Source organism: Rhinatrema bivittatum, chromosome 2 (assembly GCF_901001135.1).
Source record: "Rhinatrema bivittatum chromosome 2, aRhiBiv1.1, whole genome shotgun sequence".
In the NCBI taxonomy this organism is placed as follows: Eukaryota; Metazoa; Chordata; class Amphibia; order Gymnophiona; family Rhinatrematidae; genus Rhinatrema; species Rhinatrema bivittatum.
In genome coordinates, this window is record NC_042616.1 from 577,140,980 (window position 1) to 577,167,779 (window position 26,800).

Here is a 26,800-nt window from a genome sequence, read left to right on the forward strand (position 1 = left end):
CTTCCTTTCTACCCCGGACCCTCTTACTCCAAAGCTGAATATTTCATTATGGGGCAAAAGTGATTCCCAGTTGCTCCTGCACCGCTGCTATTGGGCCTGAGCCTGGCTGGTGCCATTTTGTACAGCAAAAATGAACAATAGCGCTGGCTTTGGTCTACTGTCATCACATCCAATAGCAGCAGTGGCAGGGCAGGATCATTCCTGCTCTGTGAAGAAATTTTCAATTACAGGGTAAAGAGAGTCTGAGGGTGGAGGGGAAGAATTGGGCAGGGACTGGGAGTATTTTTATTTTTTGTTATTTTGGCTGTGGACTGGACACATTTTTGCTTTGGTTTGTTTTATGTTTTTTAAATTTTGTTTGCCTTTTTTTTCATTTTAAAGAAACAAATGAAACAAAAAACAAAATGAAAAAAAAAAGTGCACACCCCTAATAATTAATATGTAATATTTTGTGTTAAAATATAATAAATGCTAAGTTATATGTTAGAATTACAAGCAAGCTCAAAAAAGTGCTCTGAAAAGCAAAACTCCAAGCCTGAAAGAAAGGCGGAGGTACAAATGGTGACAGACTTCATCAAATTAAAAATAGACATATTTAGTGGACCAGTAAGCCAGAAAGTTACTTGGATAACTTTAACCAGATATTCAGCAGAACTTTACCTGGATAAAAGGGCTCTGGTGAATGTACCCAGTTAAAGTTACCCGAATAAAATTATCTGGTTACTTTACTAAAGGCAGTTTTCTGACCAAACTTACAGGGTCATTCAGCGAACCACAATGTGGCCTTATTGCATGCGTTAGGGCCTTATCGAGTGCAATAATGCCTTACCGCACACGAAACCGGCCGCATCACGGCAGTACAATTCAAATAGGGGAAGAGGAGGAATGTGGGCGATAATGTTTTACACATTATTGCCGGCAGCACTGTGGGAAATAACACCACTTTTTCCCGTGGCACTATGGGTGCGAAAGTGTGCGGCCCAGCCACAATCGTGGTGGGTGAAAATGCACTGCCACGATGTGGCTGGCCCAATTTCAACCCCCTGCCCCTTTTTTTAGCTCGACTCGTCATTCTGCTATAAATATAGCAGAATGATGAATCTAGGCCTTACTCGGCTAACTTTAGCTCTATACAGTTGTGCTCATAAGTTTATATTCCCCTGGCAGAATTTGAAAGATGTATAGCATTTTAAGAAAACATGATTGGTCATGTTTTATTTTTAATGTGTTTCAAATTAAACTATTTTATGCATCACAGAATAGCACAATCATTAAGCAAACCATAGCAATAAAGGAATCATGTATAGAGACCCTTTGGGTCTCCACTAGATAGCCCTATGACCTACACTTTTGGTTTCGTGCAGGGCCAGAGACCCTGCTGGGAAGTGTTTCTGGTGGACAGGGCTTGCTTCAAATGCATTTGTGGCACCAGTTGTTGCGTGTGCTGGCCGTGGCAGGCCCGTGGCCAGGCTCTCTTACCCTCTTTTGCCTGCTCCACCATCTAGCTTCACTTCTCTCGCGGCCATGGGCCACTGCCTACGACCTCGGGCCAACCCCAGTGCTCCTATCTCCGTGAAAGACGTCCATGTTCCGCAGCAGGCCTCCCCGTGCGGAGAGATGCCGCCGTCCCACGCCGCGTCCCTCCCTAAGCGCGTGCATCTCCTCTTCTTTTAAAGGGGCCACGGCGGGAAACTAACCTGCGGCCCCGGATGATGACGTCACTGAGTCCCGGTCTATAAGGCCGGGCCCAGCCACAGTTAGTTGCCTTTTGCAACAGGTCCCCACGCTGGTCGTGTACTTCATTGCTTCCTCTGGTGATTCCTTCATGTTCCTGGTTCCTGTCTTGTTTGGATTCCTGATCCTAGTTCCGATATTCTCCTTGTTCCTGTATTCCTGTGTTACTCTACGGATTGACTCCTGGACCCCGACCTCTGCTTTGCCCAACCACGCTACTAATCATCTCCTGGACCCGACCTCTGCTTTGCCCGACCATTCTACTGATCATCTCTTGGACCCGACCTCTGCTTTGCCCGACCATTCTACTGATCATCTCTTGTACCCGACCTCTGCTTTGCCCGACCACGCTACTGATCATCTCCTGGACCCAACCTCTGCTTTGCCCGACCACGCTACTGATCATCTCCTGGACCCGACCTCTGCTTTGCCCGACCACGCTACTGACCATCTCCTGGACCCGACCTCTGCTTTGCCTGACCACGCTACTGACCATCTCCTGGACCCGACCTCTGCTTTGCCCGACCACGCTACTGACCATCTCCTGGACCCAACCTCTGCTTTGCCCGACCACGCTACTGATTATCTCCTGGACTTGACCTTTGCCTTGCCTCCCCGCTCTACCTTGCCTGCCGCCTGCCCTGACTCCAGCTTGTTCTACGACACCTCTGCTATACTCATTCTGGACTTGGCTTCTCAAGCTTCAGCCTGTTCTTACTCGGACGCCCCCTGACTGCCTCTCGTTCCATTTGGCGCCCGGGTCTCTGGGACTCCGCCTAGTCCAGATCAGACTTGCTACTCATACCACTGCTGGTCCCTGACTGACCTCCTCCGTGTCCATCGGAAGACCTCGGATGGAGGCCCACCTAACTCCAGGCAGCCCCGGTACCCAAGGACTCAACCTGCGGGGAACGAGGGCTGGTACTGACGAAGTGTCAGCCGGCCTCCATCAGTCAGCCAGCTCCGCCTACCAACGATGGGGCCCCGTAAGGCTTGCCCTGCGGGTAGCATCAACTCCACCTCTGCTCAAGGGTCCACCTCCGGCAACAACAGTAGGCACTGGGGCTGTTTGGGGGGTGAGAAGGCGGGATTTGAAAGACGGCATGGGCAGCACTGAAGGCTTTCATTGATGGGGAGTGAGACTTGAAATAGCATGCGCTTTGGCCCATACTGGTTTCCAGAAGTGGCTGGAGGCCTTGAAACACTGCAACTGCAGCTCTGGATCTGTTTTGTAATCAGCCTAAAATTAGGGTGAATATCGGTTTAAACCAATTGTCACCTCTGGGAAAATCCAAGAATGTATGGTGAAAATCGATTTAAATTGAAAATGAAGGCCCCTATCCATAGGGGAGGGAGGTTAGGAATTAGAAATGGGAGGCAGAGTAGATTTGGTTTTGGAAGGAGAAGCAGCTGTAACAGTGTGCTCAGTCTGAATAAGGAAGGGAGAGACACTGTCCTGGCCAGGTCTTGGTTATAGACTGAAGGGAAGCGAGGTAGAGAGAGATTTTTTGCCCTTTTTGCTACATTTTGGTGAGGTTTTTGTATTTGGAGACCTGTGCCCTCTGGAAGGCAGAAATCCCCTCTCCAGAAGTGCAGCAGGGATCTGTACATCCCTTCACCCCATCAAGAGGATGTTGCAGAAACCAGCAGGTGTAAGATCCAGCAATGTTTTGCCAAGATTGTGATTTTCTTCATCTAAGTGGGAAGGAAATATTTTTTTCTGCCCCTTCCTTGCCCAGAACTGGAAGTGTAAGAGCTGCTTCTAGTAAAGACCTTTGCCCCAGAAAGGTCCCCCTGTTATCGGTGTGAAGAGGGCGGAGGACATCCCGAGACCCCCAATGGAGTTTCCACCCCGGGACGCAGGACAATGGACAGTTTAGAATTTGGGAGTGCCATTTGGACATCAGGTACTGTGGGGACGGGGACATCCGTCACGGTTAGGATACCCCAGCCACCTTGGGACAAATTTCCATTCCACCCCATGGACGATATACAGATTCCAAGCCCCAGTATTAAGGGACACGTCACAGAGGGAGATGCACTGCACACCTGTACTCCCATATGGCTGAAGAACCTGTACACTATTATTTGCTCCTATTGACTCTTTTACAATCAATCACAGTAACCTTTAATTTGAACACCCATCCAGCAAGTCCATCCTTAATTGTCAAGGTATTTGTCCCAAGGAACTATGTAACACACAAGGGAACCTATTCCTGCCCTGGGCCTTGAAGAATACCCTCCCCCCCCCCCCCCCCCAACAGGAAAGACCCACCCCTTGGGACAAGAAGAGGGGGAAAGAGACTGAGGAGCTAAACCCATTTTAAGAAATGATTTTATGGCCCTTTGGGATCCACCTTATCCTCAAAAAAAGGCTTACACACGTGTGTGTCCCTCCCTTATTTCTAGTGTTAATTCTCGTAAAGGGCTTTCTGATCAGTGGGAGGAAGTCGGGGAAATGAGCAAGCAGGGACCAGGCAAACTAAACAAAAAAGCAGTTTCATACATTACCTAATATCAGAAAGATCACATTTGTTCCCAGCAATGGCCATCACAATGTTTTCAGGACCATGTTCTTTTAATTCTTTAACCCATTTCTTCAAAGTATGGAATGAATCCTACACCCAAAGAAATAAATAATGAAGCATGTCTAACGAGACTTCACAGATACAGAATCAATACTATTCGACCATCAGCCTAGTGCAGTGGTTCCCAAACCTGACCTGAAGGACCCCTCCCCCCCCAGCCAGTCAGGTTTTCAGGATCTCCATAATGAATATGCATGAGATAAATTTGCCTGCACTGCCTCTAAAGCATGCACATTTTATCTCATGCATATTCATTGTGGAGATCCTGAAAACCTGACTGGCTGGGGGGTCCTCGAGGACAGGTTTGGGAACCTCTGGTCTAGAGTAAAAATTAAAGCACAGAACTTGAACTCTGGAAACTCTGATTCAATTCCCCTGCCCACCACTGACTGTCCGACCTTGAATAAGTGATTTAACCTCCCTGTACTCGAACTTAGGGCCTTGTTTACTAAGCTTTTTTCTCATGGATCCAAAATGGGAGAAAAGCCTTAGGAAACGAGATCCTAAGATTGTAGTCACTGTTATGTACACTGATCATGCTATATAAATAACTTTTTAGGGATAAGATTGCAACATCAGTGCACGCACAAAATTGCACAACATCAATTATATCATGCTTTACTAGTTCCTAAAATTTACAAAACAGGATGGGTAGAAAGCATCAGCTCTGGATAACTTCAAGAGAAATAAAAGCTAATCGGAGAGCACTTCAGCAATAAGGCATACTTTGCATTATTGTGGTTTTCTATTGGCCTTAGCTCCCTGTTTGCATTAAATCTTACCGGCAATACTGTGATCAGAATGTAAACTGTACTATATTAAGTGCATTTTCACAAGTCACAAAGAAGAAATATCTCAGTTCCTCTGATTTATGTCTGTAATACTAAAAAAAACAGTAATACCAATATTAATAAAAACTGATATGCAGGAGACAGTAATCCAAAAAAAATGAAATTATTTGTCACAGCCTGAAAAATAGATATTCAGAGCACATAGAGTGAAGGGCCACCATACATGCTTCATTAATGGCCTGTATTCCACCCAGGTATGTGCCCACAAAAAAACTCAAATACATCTGTAACTACTGTTAGCCTCCAGCAGACCACAGATAGGACTATATTTAGGCATTCCTGAAGCAGGAGTAACTCTGGTCCTACCACAGTCATGCAGCATCTGTTCCTTCCTATGGGAGCCATTTTGATACTTTAGAGAACAATTTTCAAACTGTACACTTTGGGACAAAGTCCCTGGTTACTTTTTACCTGCAAGTTTTGCTCCAAGTTTCAAAGCAAAGGTATGTGCATTCTTTAGCCTTGAAACTTGTGAATTAGCACAACTCTCTCCAAATAAAAACAAAGAACAGATACCTAGAACCTTGCCATACCATATTATAACAGGATTAAATCTCAGGACTCAAAACAGCAGCAACCTTATCTATGAAAAAGCAACAATGCAAACATTATTCTATGCCTTAGAATACTAATACACCACTTACTATGGCAACAGAACAAGCTGGACTGCTACAAATCCCTACAAAGAAACTATACATTAACACAAATACAGAACTTTAGTCACATATGCAGAACACAGGTCAACCATGACCTAATACAAAATAAGGGTCTATAAATTAGAAATAGAAGCATGCAGACAAAATAAAATTGAAAGCCCGAGAAACCAGACTCTGAACAATGGAATACTGAAAATATAAATATATAATGCCCATTCTCAAAGATAGCATATGCCATTCACTAAAATCTCAAAATACATTGGTTTTTTATCTTTGTTATTTTTATAATTGGTTAATCCTATCCTTTTTTCCCCTCATGATCTCCTTCTTGGTTTTTTCCTAATTCCTTTTACAAGGTCTCTTTTTTCTTTCTTCTCTCTCCACCTGTCTTCTTCTTCCCTTTCTCCCTCGACACACACACACACACATATGCAGGCTCTCACTCACACACTCTTTCACATGCTGATTCTCTCACACACATACACACACAGGCTCTCACTCTCACATTCTCTCTTACACACACAGGCTCTCACATGCTGTCTGTCTCTCACACACATACAGGCTCTCTGGCACTGTGAGTAGTCTTAGAGTAACCAGAGGATGGATTCAGCCTAGACTCTGGCAGAAATCTGTTGTGTCCGGTCTCAGACGGCTTCGACCTTTGTACCTCACCTTTCTTCCTTCTCTCTCCTCAAGCCTTGGGAAGTTGGCTGCCACCCCGTCTTCCTGCCGCTCTGCCCAGCGTCCCCGGATCAGCAATGGTGACCGCCATGGTTTTCCTGAGGGCCTCCTAGTGTGCGCGCATGTGCACGCCACCCACGTCTTTATCCACGTCATGGTGGGAACCTCGGGGGCGTCCCCTCCGAGTGACGTCATCACATCCTGGTATTTAGCCTGCCCTTCGTTTGCTAACAAACTGACAGGCCGATACAGTACAGTGCACTGCGACTGAGCGCACTGTTAACCCGCCACTGGACGCGCTTTTTCCCTTACCCCTTATTCAGTAAGGGGCTGAAAATGTGCGTCCAATCCGCTGAACCTAATAGCGCCCACAACATGCAAATGCATGTTGATGGCCCTATTAGGTATTCCCGTGCAATTCACAAAGCAAAATGTGCAGCCAAGCCACACATTTTGCTTTCAGAAATTAGCGCCTACCCAAAGGTAGGCGCTAATTTCTTCGGGCACTGGGAAAGTGCACAGAAAAACAGTAAAAACTTGTATCATTAAGTCAGAGGTCCTGAAACTTTCCAAAAGTAAAAAAAAAAGAAAAAAAATTGAAGTCGGCCGGCGGCTGTCGGGTTGAAAACCGGACGCTCAATTTTGCCGGCGTCCGGTTTCCGAGCCCGTGGCTGTCAGCGGGCTTGAGAACTGACGCCGGCAAAATTGAGCGTCGGCTGTCACACCCGCTGACAGCCACCGCTGACAGCCACCGCTCCTCCTTTTGCCCATTTTTACCACCGGGCCTCATTTAAATACAGAATCACGCGCACAGGAGAGCGGGCGTTCGCCCCCTCTCCCGCGGACTTTACTGAATCGGCACATGAGTTAGCAAGGATTGGAATTGCTCCGGTCTAAGTTGCTCTGCCGCTTCCTAGCTTCCGCAGGAAGCTCTCTTCGCCCTTCGGGGTAATTATACTAACTAGGGTACCCGCTCCTCGAGGGCCCTTCTACTTCCTTGCAGGTGCCTATCCTGGAATCCCAGGTACTCGCTCCTTGAGGGCCTGCTCTCCCTAACCTGGTGCCTGCCACTCTACAACTTCTGCCTGCCAGGACTTCCAAAGATACAGCTTCTGCTTCAGTGAGCACTGAGTACTAACCTATCAGTCTATCTCACCTACAGCTTTCAGCGCTCTACATCCGGGACCTGTTCCTGTTCACCGCGCTGTCTCCTACAACTCTAGAGTGAGATGGGTCCTCTCTGCTGAGGATCCCTGGATTACTACTGCTGGAGCTACATTTCACTGCTGTCCGCTTCCCGGGCAGTGCCACCATGCTATACAATAAAAACTATCTTCTCTATGTTGCGTGCAAAGAGTCTAGCCTGGTACTGCAGTTCCTTACGGGGCTCCTCCCCGTGGGAGTGGCCATCACCGCAGTACTCAAGAATCCACTCCAATACCTCACAACCATAACAAAATCTTGCTTAAACTTCCTTTTTAGTGACAAGCAAACAAACAAATGCAGCTCTGCTATTCTTTGAAGTTCAACAACACAAAGGTAGTATTACAATTTTTTTTTCAGTAGGGTTTTCTTTCTCTAGACTTCCTTCTCTCCTCTGGGCCTGACAAATTATACACTTTCCCTGAAAGCTCCATCCAGATCAGCATTCCCTGCTGTTTTAGACTTAAGGTGGAAATAGTCCGATCTCTGGGTCTAGTCCTTTAGGTATTTTGGTGTTTTCTCCTGTATATTCCTTCACATATCTTCCCCCTCAGCTCAAACATTTTAGGTTAAGCACTTTCCCTTACTAGGGACTCCTAAGAAAACCCCAGTTCCTCTCTCTCTTCCCAGTCCTATGCTGGGGCTGTTTAACCCATGTAAGATTTCCCTTCTCCATCCCATTTGGGAAACCACTCAAGCGTTCACAGGATATCCTCTCGTCATCATTTGTCCTAGTCGGTTCCCTTACTTTGTTTACCGGGTATGTAGAATACCCCAATTCCCTTTGGCAACTGTGCCATCAAGTTTTTGGTGACAAGCCATCTGGCCTGGCTCAGTTTTCCATAAGTTGACCCCACAGGATTTTAAACTGGGGACAATCACGCCCTAAAACCACCGGATACGGGAGCTCGGGAAGTATTCCCATGTCCATAATGATTTGCCCCACCGGAGTTGTCAGCAGAACCCGATTAGTTGGGTACTGCTGCTCGTTACCATGTACACATGTGAGTGCCGCCTTCCTCTTGTAATTAATCCAATCTCTCTGGGCTAAATCTTTACGTACGAGGGTCTTTGCATATCCTGAATCCTCTAGAGTACTTCATTAAGCTCCACTGAAATTAGAAAGTCTGAAAGTTTCCCAAGTGGCCCATCTACCAAGTTAAAGCTTTGTAGTTTCGTAAAGTATTTGCCCAATTCTTGCTCCCACTATATTTTCTCCCGTTGAGGACAGTTCTTCCTAATGAGCCCTTTTTTCCCACAATGGGAGTATGAATGTGGGATTTGTTCCGTTTTTATTTTGACAGTGCTCACAAAAGGTTCAGCATTCCCTTCCTCTGGGTTGCTGCGTTCTATCTTGCTCTGCTAACTTACACTCCCATTCTCATCAGCATGGTCCTCTGTATTACAGTAGGAGGTTGTGTTCTCCTTTCACTTCCATGCTTTCTACAAAGGAATCCTTGTTCTCTTCCTTGCCATACAGGCACCATTCCTCTTTATACTGCCAAGCACAAAGCGAGCATAAAGGGAAAACATCCATAAACCTGTTACTTGTTTAGGCAGGCACCTTCCAACCTGGTGATGGTCTTCCCTTGGAAGGTTTTCCTTTACTATTGGGTGCTTTAACCTTTGGTGACAGTTGGGTCACCAAACTAACCTCCATTGGTTCACCCGTTTCGTAGCAATAGTCCCTGGCCAAGTGGCCTTGTTTCCCATAGTTGAAACAAGCAGAGGAGTTGGATGGTGGTGCTCTAAGTATAGAGGCAAAGCCATCCTGCTCCAGGGACTATTGTTGGGGTCTGGTGTTCTCACTGCCATAATAGGAAGCCCGTGTGGGTTGTTTCTCCAGACTCCGCACTACTTCTGGCTTCAGCTGAGCCTGATGGAAGACATCTACTACTTCCAATGCTTTCTATAGGGTGAACCAGGGTGTCAACACAGGAACTGTTCCAGAAGGTCCTAATTGGCTATCTCAAAGCCAGTCTTTGCCTCTGGCTACAGCAATTTCCATCTGGCATCTTTTAGCCAATGAAAAAGGCTATGTGGGGTTTCCTGGGCTTCAGGGTACTCCTTCAGAACTGCTATTAAGTCTCAGTCATATAATCCACCCTTTCCAGGATAGCAGCTTTGACCACAAAATAGTTAGCTCTCCCATTGGGACTGGCCACTTGAAAGGCAGCTTGATTCTTGCTAGCGAATAGATTTCCTAGATATGTGATCCACCTGGCTTCTAGCCCACCCATCAGGCGGACAGTTCTTTCAAAATTCTTCAAGAACACATCTGGGTCTTTCCCACCTTCATCTTAAACAGAACAGGCTTGAATTACTTGTGCCAGCTAGGTCAATACTGTTTGCTGGTTCTTCATCAATGCCAGCTGCTGGGCCATTTGTTCAGTCAGGATGTGGACCACCCCCCTAAGTTTTCTGCTGCCCCTCAGTGAGGGCCTGCATGGCTCGCTCCATGCCAGCTCACTGGCTCTGGTCCCACAAAAGTTTGCTGAAGGGTTCTTCCGTGTTCTGGAACACTCAAACACAACTCCCTTTCTCCTTACAGAGAAAACTAAAACAAAACCTGCCTTTTTGGCACTGACTCACTATAAATATAAATCCCTGACGCCAGGTGAAGCTAACCTTAAGAACATAAGAACATGCCATACTGGGTCAGACCAAAGGTCCATCAAGCTCAGCATCCTGTTTCCAACAGAGGCCAATCCAGGCTACAAGTACCTGGCAAGTACCCAAACACTAAGAAGAACCCATGCTACTGATGCAATTAATAGCAGTGGCTATTCCCTAAGTCAATTTGATTAATAGCAGTTAATGGACTTCTCTTCCAAGAACTTATCCAAACTTTTTTTTAAACCCAGCTACACTAAGGGTAGATTTTCAAAGGGTTGCGCGCGTAAGATACGCGCGCAACCCCAGAAAACCTACCCCTGCTTCCCCCTGCGCGCGCGCCGAGCCTATCTTGCATAGGCTCAGTGGCGCGCGCAAGCCCCAGGATGCGCGTAAGTCCCAGGACTTGAAAAAATGGGCATGCTGGGTGCGGGGCGCAGGCCTGGGGGCGTTCCGGGAGCGGGACAGAGGCCTCCAGAACTGCCACCGGGCTGGGGGATGGAGAGCTGGCGCACGTTAGTTACACCTGCCCAGAGGCAGGCGTAACTTCTCCAACAAAGGTCAGGGGGGGTTTTAGTTAGTGCTGGGGGGCAGGTTAGATAGGGGAAGGGAGAGGAAGGTGCGGGGGGGCGGAAGGAAAGTTCCCTCCGAGGCCACTCCGATTTCGGAGTGGCCTCGGAGTGGGCTCGGCGTGCGCAAGTTGCACAATTGTGCACCCCCTTGGACGCGCCGACCCTGGATTTTATAACATGCACACAGCTGCATGCGCATGTTATAAAATCTGGCCCTAACTGCACTGACCACATTTGGCTGCTGCTGCAGCGAGGCCCAATAAAGGTGAAAGTAACGGAAGGAAAAAAATTCCTTTTTTCTTTTGGAGTGGGTTTTTTTTTTTTTTGCATGTTCAAGGCTTTAGCACAGAAATCCCCGAACTGACACCATATGTGGCATTATGAACAGTCTTAGGTTTGGACAAATTCCTGGAGGAAAAGTCCATTAACCATTATTAAGATAGAGTTGCAGAAATCCATTGCATATTCTTAGGATAAGCAGCATGGAATCTATCTACCCCTTGGAATCCTGCCAGGTACTTGTGACCTGGATCGACCACCGCTGGAACCAGGATACTGGGCTTGATGGACCTTTGGTCTGACCCAGTATGGCAAATCTTATGTTCTTATGTATATTCTTAGAAGCACACGAGGACTGATTCAGGCTGGACTCTGGCAGAAATCAGTGGAAAAAATTACTTTTCCACTGATTTTTCTCCTGTGTTGTAGCAAATTCTTTTTTTCGCTGACATCTTTTGTTATAACATTGAAATTCCCAGGCCAAATTAAATAAAAACTGAAAATGAAGATCTCTAGGTATCCTCTCTCCTCTCAGATTACATATTTAGATCCGTAAGTATCATCTGAAAGGAAGTCTTAAAGGCTCTGCACCATTTTGGTAGCACTTCTTTGTTCAGCTTGGAGAAGAGCTGGCTGAAAGGGGATATGATAGAGGTCTATAAAATCATGAGAGAACTAGAATGGGTAAGTGTGAATCGGTTATTTACTCTTTCAGTTAATAGAAGGACTAGGGGCACTCCATGAAGTTAGCAAGTAGCACATTTAAAACAATTCTTTCAGTCACCACACAAGCTCTGGAATTCATTGACGGAGGATGTGGTTAGGGAAATCGGTGTAGCAGGGTTTAAAAAAGGTTTGGACAAGTTACTGGAGAAGTCCATAAACTGCTATTAATCAAGTTGACTTAAGGGTGAAATTTAACACACACACACACACACACCCCCCCCACGCGCATAAATTCCAGGGGTTATGTATGTGGCTGGGCCTTGCGCATACCGCGCACATTTTAGAAGAGGCCTGGCCTCACATGTAGCCCCTGTTACGCACATAAGAGTCGGGCCTCGCAAAAGGGGCGGTCTGGGGGGTAGGGAGGGACGGTCCAGGGTCGGGGTGAAGCTGAAGGCGGCCGGTACAGCAGCCATTTGCAGCTGTGCCGGGGGATCACAGCCTGCTGGCGTAAGTTCTTAAACAAAGAAAAAAAAAAGGTAGGAATTTTTAAGGGGTCGGGAAGGACAGGGGAAGAGGGAGGGAGTATGGGCAGGGAGGTAGGGAAGTTCCTTTCCAGTCTGCTCCTTAATTGAAGCGGACTGGGAGGGAACTGGGGAAGGCCGTGATTCGTCACTTCGCGAAGTTTGCAAAACTGTTCCCCCCCCTTGTGCGTGCCGCGTGCACAGATTACAAAATCCGGCGCGCAGCACATCCATGTGTGCATATCTGGTAGCATGCGCACATGGACGCGCACGCACCTATTAAAATCTACCCTTTAGGGAATAGCCACTGCTTATTACCTGCATTAGTAGCATGGGATCTATTTAATATTTGGGTACTCGCCAGGTACTTGTAACCAGGATTTACCACTGTTGGAAACAGGATGCTGGGTTTCATGGACCCTTGAGCTGACCCAGTATGGCAACGTCTTATGTTCTTACACTGTCTACATCATTATATTCATTTGCTTACATTTATTGTCCCTCCAGAAATCCTCCCTAGAGCTATTTACATAAATACATATTTAAGTCAACCTATGTCATATGTAAGTATCAAAAGACAAAAATTAAAATAGAAAATAAAAATCCTAAATCATTAAGTATTCATACTTCCAGTGAAATCAAAATAAAAAATGAAAACCAGTCCCAACTAATCAGCAAAACTTTGCCTAGCAGTTGTTATAATGCTGTAAGGGTCACGCTGGCTTCATACACTTCAAATTCATGCTGACCTCTTTCTAGTCTGCTATTACACTTGCCAAGCAAGATTATTGTGTCCATCTGACAAACTCTCTTGCCTTCAACCCTTGCCATTTCTTTGCCACGCTCAATTCCCTACACCCACTGCCTTTGTCTCTCACCCTACTCCTTCACTCTCTGCCCAGACTATAGCTGACTATATCCATGACCAGGTTCACAAAATGAATCTTGAATTCTCAACCAGATCACCTCTACATTCCCCTGCCTTTCCTTCCTCTCCGGTTCCTCTGGCCCTGCCACTGATGATTCCCAGATCCTCCTCTCTACCCCAGAAATTTCATCAGGAATCCAGTCCCAAATTTCAGCCTGCTTGACTGTCATTGCTGCCTGGATATCCTACATCCATCTTAAAATCAACATGGCCAAACTCACTTCTCTCTTTCCCCTTTCTTTATTTCTGTGGATAACACTTTCATCCTCCCTGTTCCCTCAGCTTGTAACTTTGGGGTCATCTTCAATGTCTTTCTCCCCTTCTCTGCACATATCCAAAACACTGTTGAAGTGTCATTTCTTTTTCTATAACATTACCGAAATCCATCCCTTCCTGTCTGGACATTTTCCCAGAACCCTTTTCTACTCCATCATCAACCTGCATCGGGCTCTCCCAGCTCTTGCCTGCATTTCTACGGCAGCATGGCCGCTCTCCAAGGTCCTGCCCCCTTCCTAGGGGCAGACCCGCATCTTCTTCCCCTTCTTAAAGGGGCAGCAGTCAGCTCCACCTGGTTTCCTGTGCCAGCCCTATTTAAGGGCTTCTTCTTCACTTCAGCCTTTTTCTTGCATTGGGGTTACGTGCTCCTGGACGTCTCGTCTTCCAGCACTCCGTCAGGTCTTCGTTCTTCGTTGGAGCTCCATGTCTCGTCTGCTTCCTGTGTCCGTGGTTTCCTGATGTTCCATGTCTTCATGTCCTGAGGTTCCTAATCCAGGCTTCCTGATGTTCCACTTCCTGATGTTTCCAAGGTTCCGCCCTCCTTCGCTCATTTCGAGTCCTCCTAACCTTCCAGCTTCTCTGGTTTTCCACATGACACTTTGCCTCGTCATTGGAGTCTCATCTCAGCTGGATTCCCTTCCTGCGCTTGTCCCGTTCTCTGCGTAGGCTGTAACCAGCCTTCCAGGTTGTGTAGAGCGCGCTACAGGGACAGGGTGATCCGTGACCAGCCCATTGGGTCTGCCCATGTCGGTGGGCTGTGTAGGGCACCCTGAGAGACAGTGCCAATGTCTGAACCTTCCCAGCTTCTCGTCTCATCCAAGAGTCTTCCAAGCTCCTCGTCTCGTCTAGAGTCTTCCAAGTTCCTGGTCCACATCCAGAGTCTTCTCGTCTCATCTTGAGTCTTCTGTGTCACAAGGTCTCCGTCTGCCCTCATCCTCAGTCCGGCCTGCTGCTTCTTGCTGGTACCTAGCGGCATGTCCGAAAGGGCTGGGAACAATCGGAGGACTGTTCACTAACCAACATAGTGTTGTTGGCTTCCAGAAACATGCAGGTCCGGCAGAAGGTCAGACTGTCTTCTCCCATGCTGGGACACGCCTCGCCAACCCTCGGTGCTGTCTTGGATTCGTCTGGGATCATGCCGAGGCCCAAGGGCACACAATCCCCTCAAAAGGGATCGCTCTCCTAGCGTTCCCAAAACATAACATTCTCCTCATGAACTCTGCTCATCAGGAAAATCACTCTTACCTACCTTCTCCTCCACTGCCAATTCCAGATGCATGTTTTCCACCTGGTTTTACGCATGCTTGGAATAGTCTTCCTGAGTTGGTCCATCATGCTTTTTTGCTGGCCTTATTCGGCAATCTAAAAACGTACCTTTTTGAGGCTGCTTTTAAATCTTAATCCCTGATTATCCCACTTACAGCCTTATCAATTTTAACTATTTTATAAACAAATGAAATTATCTTGATTAGACTGTAAGCTCTATCCAGGAGGGACTGCCTCTTATGTGTTTTTGAACAGCTCTGTGATGTCAAGGAGTGCTAGAGAAGTGATAAGTAGTAGTAGTCGTAGCAGTATAATGTAATCAACAAACCTAGAAATAGTATAGATAAAATTTCAGAAAAATTGTCAGTTGCAACACAAATAAAATAAAAATATCACACAACAAAGTTAAGCAGGCATAAAAATGAATCCTTTTATTAGTTTCCTAAAGATACAGACATTAGCCATTTTTCGGACTGAACTAAGCAAAAGGTTTCATAAAATAGGTCCAGCAGAAGAGAAAGGCTTTCTGCTTGTCTAATGTCAGACAGTGCTGGCTGATAAAGCAATCTCTCTTCTGCTGAACAAAGCAGCCTTACTGGAGCATAACGAAGCTTACTTAAATAAGGTGATAAAAATCCCATCCATAAATTTAAAAGCAAACATCAGTCCTTTAACTTTGCAGCAAGATTTCACGGAAACCAACATAAGACCTGCAAAGAAGGTGACATAAGCTCATACTGAGCCACATTTACTAAAAGTCAAACAGCTAGGTTCTGTACCCGTTGTAATTGCTTTAAAAAAAACTTCAGGCAGGCCAATTAAGACTGAATTACAATAATCCAGCCTATCGAAGAATAAGCAAATGTAACAGGGTAGCAAATTCCTTACTCTCCAAGGCAGGTTTTATCACCTAAAATGGTAACAAATGAAAAAAAAGCAGCTCAGTTGGTAAGTGCTGGGCACTGCCATGTAGAAGATCCCCAGTTCACACCTCCACTCCTCAGGTCAGCCAGAGCTGGGGATGCTGCAGGGGCAGCATTCACAGCCCGCAGAAGTGGGGAGGAAGTCATGGTCAATGCCTAAGGGAGTCCCTAGCAGTCAGATTCAGGATCTGATCCATGACTGCAGGTTTGCAGAAGGAGCTCTAGTGCATGGCCACGGGCTCAGGACTGTCCCTGAAATGACTGGACTAAAACCAACATCAAGAAGGGATATGAAAAAGGGGAAAAAGCCATAAGTAGTTATGAATGAAAGCTCATGGTACCTGGATGCTCAAAGGAACTGCCAGGTAGAGCAAAAGAGCACATTTTAGACACTTTAGCTATAGGCAATTTCAATGTCAACTCCAAATCCACCATAACAGCCAAGCTTCAATGTACTAATGCAGCTTCCAAAAATGGACACAATACTCCAGATGAAGATTTACCAATGATTTGTGCACGGGTATTATCTCCTTTTTTTCTGCCGTCTATTCCTCTCCCTTTGTATGGTCTCTCCAATATTGCCCTGGCTTTAATCACTAACTTTATGCCCCTTTGGCAACATTGAAATTATCAGATATGATCACATCAAGCTCACTCTCCATTTTAGTGCAAATCAGTACCTCACATCTATCTCTCCCTCCTCCACCCCCCCACCCCCCATCATTTAGTACCACCCTCGGATTTCTGCACCCCAAATTCTTACATTAAATCTTAGTTGACAAACTCTCCACCACTCCAAGGTTTTATTTTTATTACTCCTCAGTTTTTAGTCCATCTGGAGTGTTCACTCTGTAGCAGGTCTTGGTGCCATCTCCAAACAGACAAAGCCTTGCGCTAGCCCCTCCGTAATTTCACTCATGAAAGTATTAAACATAAATGGAGCCAAGGCTGATGTTAATGCAAGGGGAGTTTAAAAAGTTCACTAATCAAAAAAAATGCATGCAAAAAAAAAAGGTTAGCATGCATAACATGATTTGTGCACATAAACCATATTTTCTGCACATAAAATGATTTATGCAGACAAAAACTGTTTTCTGAACAGAAAATACTTTGTGTGCACATAAATCATATTTTATGTGCAGCAATTCTGCATACAGGACTCCTGCACCACAGTTCAGCTAAACTTGGCTCCAGAACTTTACACCACCTTTCAGCATGAGCTACATTTTGAATGTTAAGAATACATGGGCCAAGCCTGCGCACCTCTCTGCATTAGGGAGTAATAGCTAAAGCCTTGATTAGCATTAAATTTATATGGGAGGATGCTAACCAACATTCAGGCACAACTATTTTGTGCACACAGCTCCTCGCTCCATTGGGAGTAAAGTTTGTATACAAAAGAAGTGTGCACAATTGCAAAGTCTGTGTGCTACACCGAGTGTACCTTATTACATCAGGCCCTATGACAGCAATAATATCCAAATCTGCCTCTTCCATTTAACCTTCCATCTCTTCCTAATCTCTCGGTTTATCCTCATACTTACCCTCTCTGTCCTTCATTTTCTTTATAGGTGTTTTTGTGGTATTCCCACCCTTGTGTGTTTCTTCTCCACCGACTGATTTGTCTCTAAAGGGTGGAAGCCACATTCAGACAGCTTTCATCTGCTGCCCTGCTTCTTTTGTTTAAATTCTTGTTAACGTTCGATCCAAATTGTTCATTAAATATTATACTCCCCCTCTCAGACAAAAGCAAACCTTTTAGCACAATAGTCTTTCATCCCTCCAGATAGCAGCCCAGGTTCCAAGAAAGCATCTTCTTTGCACCAATTCTTCAGTCATTCATTAAGTTCTTAGTACAGAGGTCTCTGTCCTTTTCCTGGCCAATCATAAGTAACATTTTACAATCACCAATCTTTTTTTTTTTCTTTTCAATTTAATATTTATTGATTTTTCAATATTCACATTAAGCAAATATTATGCATTACGTAGATTAATATCCATCAGACAAATTTAATTAACAAAACATTTCATTACTTACTCAGTTTTTAACATTCAAGTTCTCATCTACTATTCCAAGTAATCACGGGGGGGTTTAAACATGGCGGTTTACAAGAAATCAAACATAAGTTATACAACCAAACATTTAGACCGTCATGAGAATGCAGCAGAAATACCTATATCTTGCTACGCTTACTACAGGTTCTGGGGGTTACTAGGCTCAAGAAACTTCTGCAATTGGGCAGGCTCAAAGAAAATATATTTTGCATTTAAATGTTTAACAACACACTTACTGGGATACCTCAGACTTAAACTGGAACCCTTAGCCACAACTTTGGACCTTAAAGCTAAGAATTTCTTACGTCTCTCTTGGGTAACACGGGATATGTCTGGATAAATCCAGATTTTTTTTCCATAGTAAACTTCCTCTCTATTTCTCATAAATCTCTTTAGAATCAAATCCCTATCTGAAGGGAAAGTACATGAGAGAAACAACGTCATTCTCTTCTTCACTTCTGAATCCAATGATAATTCCAGGATCTGAGTCAAATTCAGTAAATTCTCTTCTTCTTGTGCTGTTTCTTTTGCCTTTTCTTCCTTATTCGGTAAGTAATATACTTTTGATATCACCAGGAGTCCTTCCAAGGGGATCTTCAATATCTTTATCATGTAGTCCTTGAACATCTCATAAGCGGATATCTCTTTTATGTATGGAAAATTCAAAACTCGAAGGTTTAGATATTTTATCTGATTTTCCAGATTCTCTAATTTCTTCACACTTATATTCTCTACTCTCATAATCTCAATTTGAGCATTTTCCACTTTGCCCAAACGTTGTTCCATCCCCTGCAGACTGTTAGTGTGTTCAGTCAGGTTTTTCTCAATTTTCAAGATCTTGTTGTTAGATTCCAAAGTAATGTTAGTCAAATTGATAACAGCTTTCTCCAGCCCCTTCATTGCATGCCACAGGGACTCCAGTGTTATCACCTTCGGTGTCTCAATAGGAGTGTAATTTTCCAGCAGGAGTCTCTGAGCCGTTTCTTCCCCCCCTGGAGTTTTCCTACTCACAACCTCCCGGATAGCTCTCTCCTCCTCGTCTTTGCTGGCTTTGGGTAAGATACTCATCATAGATTTTTCAATTTCAGTACTTCCAGGCATTAAATAACTCCAGAGGACTTACCCCAACAAGCACCGCTTCAGACGGGACCGGGGAGGGGGGGTAATCGGAGCGCCGGGGCTTAGTGTAACTTCCTCAGCCAGCAAGGTCGACATCCGCCTGAAGTCGGCGTTTGCAGCGGCTGCTTCCACCGGCAATTTCCCTGCTGCTTCGGCGGCGAAAAAAAGTCTCTATCCGCGTTTGGCCAGCTTCAGAGATCGGCGATGACGAAGCCACTGCTTCTCTGAGCTTAGCTTTTCTTTTAGAGTGCGGCATTTTTAAGTAAGAAATATGTTTGAAGAAGAAACGGGGAGAGAGTATTTCGCGAGCCTTTCACACGGCGGCCATCTTGAAACTCCCCCTTACAATCACCAATCTTGAAAGCTGTCTAAGGTCCTCTTGTACTATCCTGACTTTATTCTTAGTCAGATTTTTTGTCCCCGCGTTGATAATGACATCAAGTTCTCTTTAGAATTGACACTAAATGCTGAAAACTGCACATAAGGAGGATACAGTTGGTTCTCATTAAAATCCAGTGGAGTACTGAAATAAGAATGTATAATAACTTTAGATATATTTGTAACGTGGCAAGTGGATATGCTGTCCTTTTTTTCTACATATGATCACAAAGTTGAATGTAACCACTAAAAATTTAAAGCCGGTGTTGGGAAGATGTTATATTTTTGAGGCATCAATTCTGTATAAATAATGAGAAGCAAAGAAGATAAATAGCCATTTTTTAATGAATTCATATTGTCCTCAATAGTGAATTGTGTTCACTATATTGTGCAATTTAATGAAAATTTCATGGATGGACTTTTTAGTGCAATTTAAAAAAATAAATACAAAAATTAAAGGACCTATGATTATAAAAAAGGAGGCATTTGAATTGGCTTATTATAAGTCTTATAGCCCAGACATTGATGATCCTTCTAGTATAAGATCTGTGATTAATATAGAAAATTCAAGTCAGCAAATATCTTTAATTTTTTGAGAAAATTATTTATCTGGATCTATTATCAAGTTTTCTCTGCCATACTTCTATACCTGCATTCCTAAGTGTTACAGTCTAGTTAGTGGACGCAAGATAGTGTAACAGTCTTACCTTGATTTGCCCTTGGATCACAGCCAGAAGCCCAGTCAAGGGCATAATCCAGTACCCCTGGGTTGGGTGTCGATGAAGAAGATCCAGATCACAATCTGGTCCTAGTGACAGATAGCCAGCAGGAGATAGCCAGCAGGAGAAAGTCCAAGCACAATCCGGGTCAACGAGGCAGGCAGCAAGCAATAGAAGGTCCAGGGCACAATGCGGTTCAGAGAGGCAGGTAGCAAGCAAGAGACGATCCAAGGTCCAATCAGGGTCAACGAGACAGGTCACCAGCAATCCGAGAGTAGCACCAGCACAAGCAAGCCTGTAGCCGAGGCAAATGCTGTGCTGAAGAGTGGTGTTTAAATAGCCCTATTTCCCGCGCTAATGCAGGGGCTTCCAGGGGAAGCAATGATGTGCCACAGTGGGAGGAATCATGACCCGGCACGCAGCAGCTGGGGAATGTCGCCGAAGAACGTGGCCGACGGTCCCAACGGAAGGAACTGATGCAGCAGGTTGCTGAATGGTAACACTAAGGATTCACTTGGTATCATTCTAGCCATTTATTTATTCTGACTTTCCAGGCTGTCCAAAACAATGTACAGTAATACTTAAATGCACATTAAAAAATAAATTTCAGAATAAAATAAATACAAACATAATAAACAGAAAACAATCAACACAAAACGTAATAAAACTAAAAAATTAAAACAACCATCAAAAGTCAAGAAATACTTGACATCAAATTACAGAGATTTAAGATGTTAAAAGATCCTCAGGGCAGTGCTGATGCAAGGCTATCAGATGCCCTAGGTAAATGTTCATTCATGCGCCCCCACCCTCACCAGCATTACACATATGTACCAGCACCCTCTCCATCCTTGACCTCTAGCAACCTTTTCTCTCTCTCTTCCCCTCAGCCCCAGCAACCCTCACTCTCTCTTCCCCATCCTCAACAGCCCCCTTCTCTCTTTCCCCAATCCCAGCAATTCCTCTTTCTCCCTCAGCCTCCTAGCCCCCCCTCTTTCTCCCTAAACCCCAGCAGTCCCCCTCCCTTTCCCAGAACTCTCTCTCCCAACTCTTCAGCAGCCTCCTGTCATTCCCAGTTACCTTATTCCAAGTAGCCTCTCTATCTTTTTTCCCCTAAGCCACAGAAAATTCTTCTCCCCAGCAGTCATCTCTCACTCTCTTCTTTCCCCTCAACCCCAGCAGCTCTTCTCTTCCCCACCTCTTTCTTCCCCCACAGCCCCAGTAACTACTCATTCCCATCCCTCCAGCTCTAGAGCCCTAGCAACTCGTCTATCCCCTCAACACCCCAGCCCACCTCTTTCCCATCCACCCACCCCTTCAGCCCCAGCAGACCTCTCTCTTTCTATTCTCCCCAATGTGATTCATTTATCCCCCCTCTTTCTATCCCTCCCCCCACTGAACTCCTCCTCCCTACTGGCTGTGTAGCTCTGGGAGCTGGTCTCTCATCTCCTTCAATTCTTCTTGGGCACCGGCCACCATGTCACTTCCTGGTTCTGGCTCTGGCATGTCAGGCCTGGGCCTCTGCACCTTTTAGGACAGTGGGACAAGAACTGCAGGTTTGGGCATCAGCTCCGCAACATGGCATCGCACTGGGTTAGGGAGAGGCCCTGGCAGATACCCCCTTTTTTTTTTCCCCCACCCAAACTCTTTGCTTGTCTCTTCCACAGTGTCCTGGGCAGCAGAGCAGAGCTAGAATTAACATGGAAGATGGTCCAGGCTTGGACAATGTGCAGAATGTGTACCACAGCCAGGCCTGAGTGGTCCTCGTAGTGCTGCAGTTCCTCATAATTATGCCATTTTAGGTAGCTACTTAGTCTGCCTAGTGCTGGGGCTGGCCCTCTTGAGGGGAAAAGCCTGGCCTTAACTTTCTTGTAGAAATTAAGATAAATAAACTCCATCCTAACATTCACTGGAAGTCTTTTCCACAAGGCGGAGGCCACTATCAAGAAAACTCTCACTTTGATTATAGTTTTTTTTTCACAGCCTTGCCAGAAGGTATAAGCAAGGCATCCTGAGTGGAATGCAAGATCTGCTAAGAAGTGTACCAAGTTTATTTATTAGATATGAGCAGCCATTTCTTCATAATGCCTATAATATTAATGTCAAGATCTTAAGTGTACATGTGCACCTATAGGAAGCCAATGCAAAAAATGCACTATTAGAATAGAAAGGATACCTTCAAATTGACCTAACACTACTCTTGTTGCCACATTTTGGACCACTTGAAGCCTGTGCATTCACTACAGCCATAATATAAACATTTATAAAGTAATCAATTAATTAATTAATTGTGAGACTGAAATAAGAAATCAGGTACTGATTTCTGGCCAGAATTTTACTCAGGACTTTAGGGACTCAATTCGATTGAACTGAGAACTGAAAGGGGGGGCAGTTTTTCTGTTTATAAGTTGCAAAAAGCTAATTTTTCTATCCTGTCCTACGAAGATAAATTCATCTTTTACTCTAAGGGGCCGATTTTAAAAGTTACGCGCACGGGGTACATTTGTGCGCACTACCCGGCGCGCACAAATGTACACACTTGTGCATCTTGTGCACGCCGAGCCCTAGGGGAGGCCCGATGGCTTTCCCCGTTCCCTCCGAGGCCTTGGAGGGAACTTTTTTTTGGAGGCCTTGGAGGGAACTTTTTTTTGGTCCCCCCCCCACACCTTTCCCTCCCTTCCCCTATCTAACCCACCCCCCAGCCCTACCTAAATCCCCCACCTTATTTTGTCGAGTTTTGCCTGCCTCTGGCAGGCTTAACTTGCACGCGCCATGCCCTGGCACAGGCTGCTGTGCCGGAGTAATCGGCTCCGCCTCCGGACTGCCGCCATGCCCCGGCCACACCCCCGGACTGCCACCGCGCCCCCCCCCCCCCCCCCCCGGCCACACCCCTGGGCTGCCCCTTTTTCGAAGCCCCGGGACATATGCGCGTCCCGGGGCTTACGCGCGCCGCAGAGCCTATGCAAAATAGGCTCGGCGCGCGCAGGGGTAGGTTTTCGGGGATTACGCACGTATCTTACGCATGTAACCCTTTGAAAATCTACCCCGAAGAGCATGTTTTTTTGTCTTCTTCAGAGTACAAAGTGTAAAAATGTGCAGTGGAAACGTGAATGCGCTGGTTTCCGCTTGCATTACTTGTAGTGGTAGTTTTCATCCACTCTAGCCCCTCCTCCCTACCCCTGGGAGAACCTTTAGCTATGTTGGCACATTGCACATGCCCATTCCAAATAACACAGCTGACGGGTGAAGTTATTTATGTAATCCCACCCTGCCGAGGGATCACTGGCAAAATTATTGGTCTAACAGTCGTACATTGATTGTTAGCCTCGCTACCCTGATCAGGAATCACTGCCAGAGCTCTCCTTGTATGGAGACTGGTGGTAAGGGTGAGGTCTACATACCTAGAAGTGATTCTTGTACCTGAAATGTTTTCTGGTTTTATTTTTCATTCTCCTTTTATCCCATTGATTCTTATGGAGTTGGGCCATATATATCCTTTGGACTATATTTAAATGAGGCAATGCAGTGACTGAAGTACGGGCCACTGTATTTGGTTTCTTGCCTTACTTTATGCTGATATCATGTTTTTACTTCATCCATCCAAATCCGGATGTTACGGACTGCTCCTCATACTGGGAAAGGGATTATGAGAGTCGTGCACATTGTAACGAAGCTGATAATATATACTCCTGGGGGAATTCTGCACAAAAAAATTAAAAATTCTGCACATAAAATCTGCAAATCCTGCAAAATTCTGCCCATTTATTTGTCAAAACAACATTTTGGCAAGTCCTTATCCTGCATCTCAGTATAATCCAGCATTTTTTTTAAATTTAAACTATAGTACAGAAAACAAAATCTTCAAGTTTTTCTCACCACCAGCCCATGCCAGCTCCATCCCTGCCTGAGCCACAGCTTTACCATGGACAGAGGAACCTGAGTCTCACCAGTATTGCAGCATCAAGCCCAGGCAGGATCTATCTGACCTGCAGCCCCAGGCGAAGAGCCACAGCTATGAGCCCCCTAGTGTCCCAACAGGCAGGTACTCTAGGTCTGCCCCTTAATCCAGCCTTGGAAGAGGGTAAAAGATTCGAGATCAAGGGGACGGCAGTTGATAGAAGGGAGAAGAAGCCAGAAGCTAGAAATAAGCTAGGAGCAGTATATACCAAAGTAAAAAAGTTGAATAGTTCAGCTCAGTTACTCACCTTGGAAAGGTGTTGAGGTAGTGTGATTGGGTTTGAATAGGGACCAACATTTGTTAATCAAGGGAGCAGTGAGTCACTCAGGCTGACTAACTGAAGTTAGACTGTTTGTCTAAGAGAGAATTTGAAAAGAATTTGGCTGTAGAGGCAAAAACTCACAGTAAAATCTTTTTAAAATATATCCGAAGCAGAAAGCCTGTGAGGGAGTCAGTTGGACCGTTAGATGATCGAGGGGTTAAAGGGGCACTTAGAGAAGATAAGGCCATCGCGGAAAGATTAAATGATTTCTTTGCTTCGGTGTTTACTGAAGAGGATGTTGGGGAGGTATCCGTAATGGAGAAGGTTTTCATGGGTAATGATTCAGATGGACTGAATCAAATCACGGTGAACCTAGAAAATGTGGTAGGCCTGATTGACAAACTGAAGAGTAGTAAATCACCTGGACCGGATGGTATACACCCCAGAGTTCTGAAGGAACTAAAAAATGAAATTTCAGACCTATTAGTAAAAATTTGTAACTTATCATTAAAATCATCCATTGTACCTGAAGACTGGAGGATAGCAAATGTAACCCCAATATTTAAAAAGGGCTCCAGGGGCGATCCGGGAAACTACAGACCGGTTAGCCTGACTTCAGTGCCAGGAAAAATAGTGGAAAGTGTTCTAAACATCAAAATCACAGAACATATAGAAAGACATGGTTTAATGGAACAAAGTCAACATGGCTTTACCCAGGGCAAGTCTTGCCTCACAAATCTGCTTCACTTTTTTGAAGGAGTTAATAAACATGTGGATAAAGGTGAACCGGTAGATATAGTATACTTGGATTTTCAGAAGGCGTTTGACAAAGTTCCTCATGAGAGGCTTCTAGGAAAAGTAAAAAGTCATGGGATAGGTGGCAATGTCCTTTCGTGGATTGCAAACTGGCTAAAAGACAGGAAACAGAGAGTAGGATTAAATGGGCAGTTTTCTCAGTGGAAGGGAGTGGACAGTGGAGTGCCTCAGGGATCTGTATTGGGACCCTTACTGTTCAATATATTTATAAATGATCTGGAAAGAAATACGACGAGTGAGATAATCAAATTTGCAGATGACACAAAATTGTTCAGAGTAGTTAAATCACAAGCAGATTGTGATAAATTGCAGGAAGACCTTGTGAGACTGGAAAATTGGGCATCCAAATGGCAGATGAAATTTAATGTGGATAAGTGCAAGGTGATGCATATAGGGAAAAATAACCCATGCTATAATTACACAATGTTGGGTTCCATATTAGGTGCTACAACCCAAGAAAGAGATCTAGGTGTCATAGTGGATAACACATTGAAATCATCGGTACAGTGTGCTGTGGCAGTCAAAAAAGCAAACAGAATGTTGGGAATTATTAGAACGGGAATGGTGAATAAAACAGAAAATGTCATAATGCCTCTGTATCGCTCCATGGTGAGACCACACCTTGAATACTGTGTACAATTCTGGTCACCGCATCTCAAAAAAGATATAATTGCGATGGAGAAGGTACAGAGAAGGGCTACCAAAATGATAAGGGGAATGGAACAAATCCCCTATGAGGAAAGACTAAAAAGATTAGGACTTTTCAGCTTGGAGAAGAGACGACTGAGGGGGGATATGATAGAGGTGTTTAAAATCATGAGAGGTCTAGAACGGGTAGATGTGAATCGGTTATTTACTCTTTCGGATAGTAGAAAGACTAGGGGGCACTCCATGAAGTTAGCATGGGGCACATTTAAAACTAATCGGAGAAAGTTCTTTTTTACTCAACGCACAATTAAACTCTGGAATTTGTTGCCAGAGAATGTGGTTCGTGCAGTTAGTATAGCTGTGTTTAAAAAAGGATTGGATAAGTTCTTGGAGGAGAAGTCCATTACCTGCTATTAAGTTCACTTAGAGAATAGCCACTGCAATTAGCAATGGTTACATGGAATAGACTTAGTTTTTGGGTACTTGCCAGGTTCTTATGGCCTGGATTGGCCACTGTTGGAAACAGGATGCTGGGCTTGATGGACCCTTGGTCTGACCCAGTATGGCATGTTCTTATGTTCTTATTTAGGATTGGGGTAGGTTTAGGAGGAGGTAACCAGATGTGTAAGAAAACAAATGTAAAGAAAGAGATTTGCATGGATCAAACAAAACTCACAGGTTCAGACAGATGATCCAAATGTTAATGTCTGATCATCCACGGCCAGGATGCCAGAAGAGAAGGAAGCCAGATGGCACTGGCAGCATGCTGGCTGCTGTACAGTAGACACAGGTGGTCTGGGTGTAGGCTGAGGAACCACTTGCTTGGGCAGTCTAGCCTCCTGGCACCTGCTTTCCTGCTTTGGCTCCTCCCCTTGTGTGCCCAGCCTGGTTCTGCTGGAGCCAGTCCTTCCTGCAGGCTCCTGTAGCCTGCTCTTTAGGCAGACTTTGTCTGATTCAGCTGGCAGCTGCAGTGGGTGACTCCCTTGTCCCACAGGCTCACAGAGTCAGCTCTTCACGTTGCCATGCTCCTGAGACCCTGCGTACTATAGTGGCTCCTCCATTCAGGGAGCCCGCTCTTAAGAAGC

General features: G+C 45.2%; 1 protein-coding gene across 4 annotated transcripts in view; it reads right to left on the reverse strand.

Moving 5' to 3' along the window:
- The window catches only part of RAB31 (RAB31, member RAS oncogene family), a 236,483-nt gene that overhangs the window by 73,792 nt on the left and 135,891 nt on the right, over window positions 1-26,800 (reverse strand). For all 4 annotated transcript variants that reach the window (XM_029590987.1, XM_029590986.1, XM_029590989.1 and 1 more), the window contains one exon: window positions 4,246-4,352. In XM_029590987.1, the coding sequence (XP_029446847.1) occupies window positions 4,246-4,352 (107 nt within the window). The remainder of the gene's footprint in view (window positions 1-4,245; window positions 4,353-26,800) is intronic.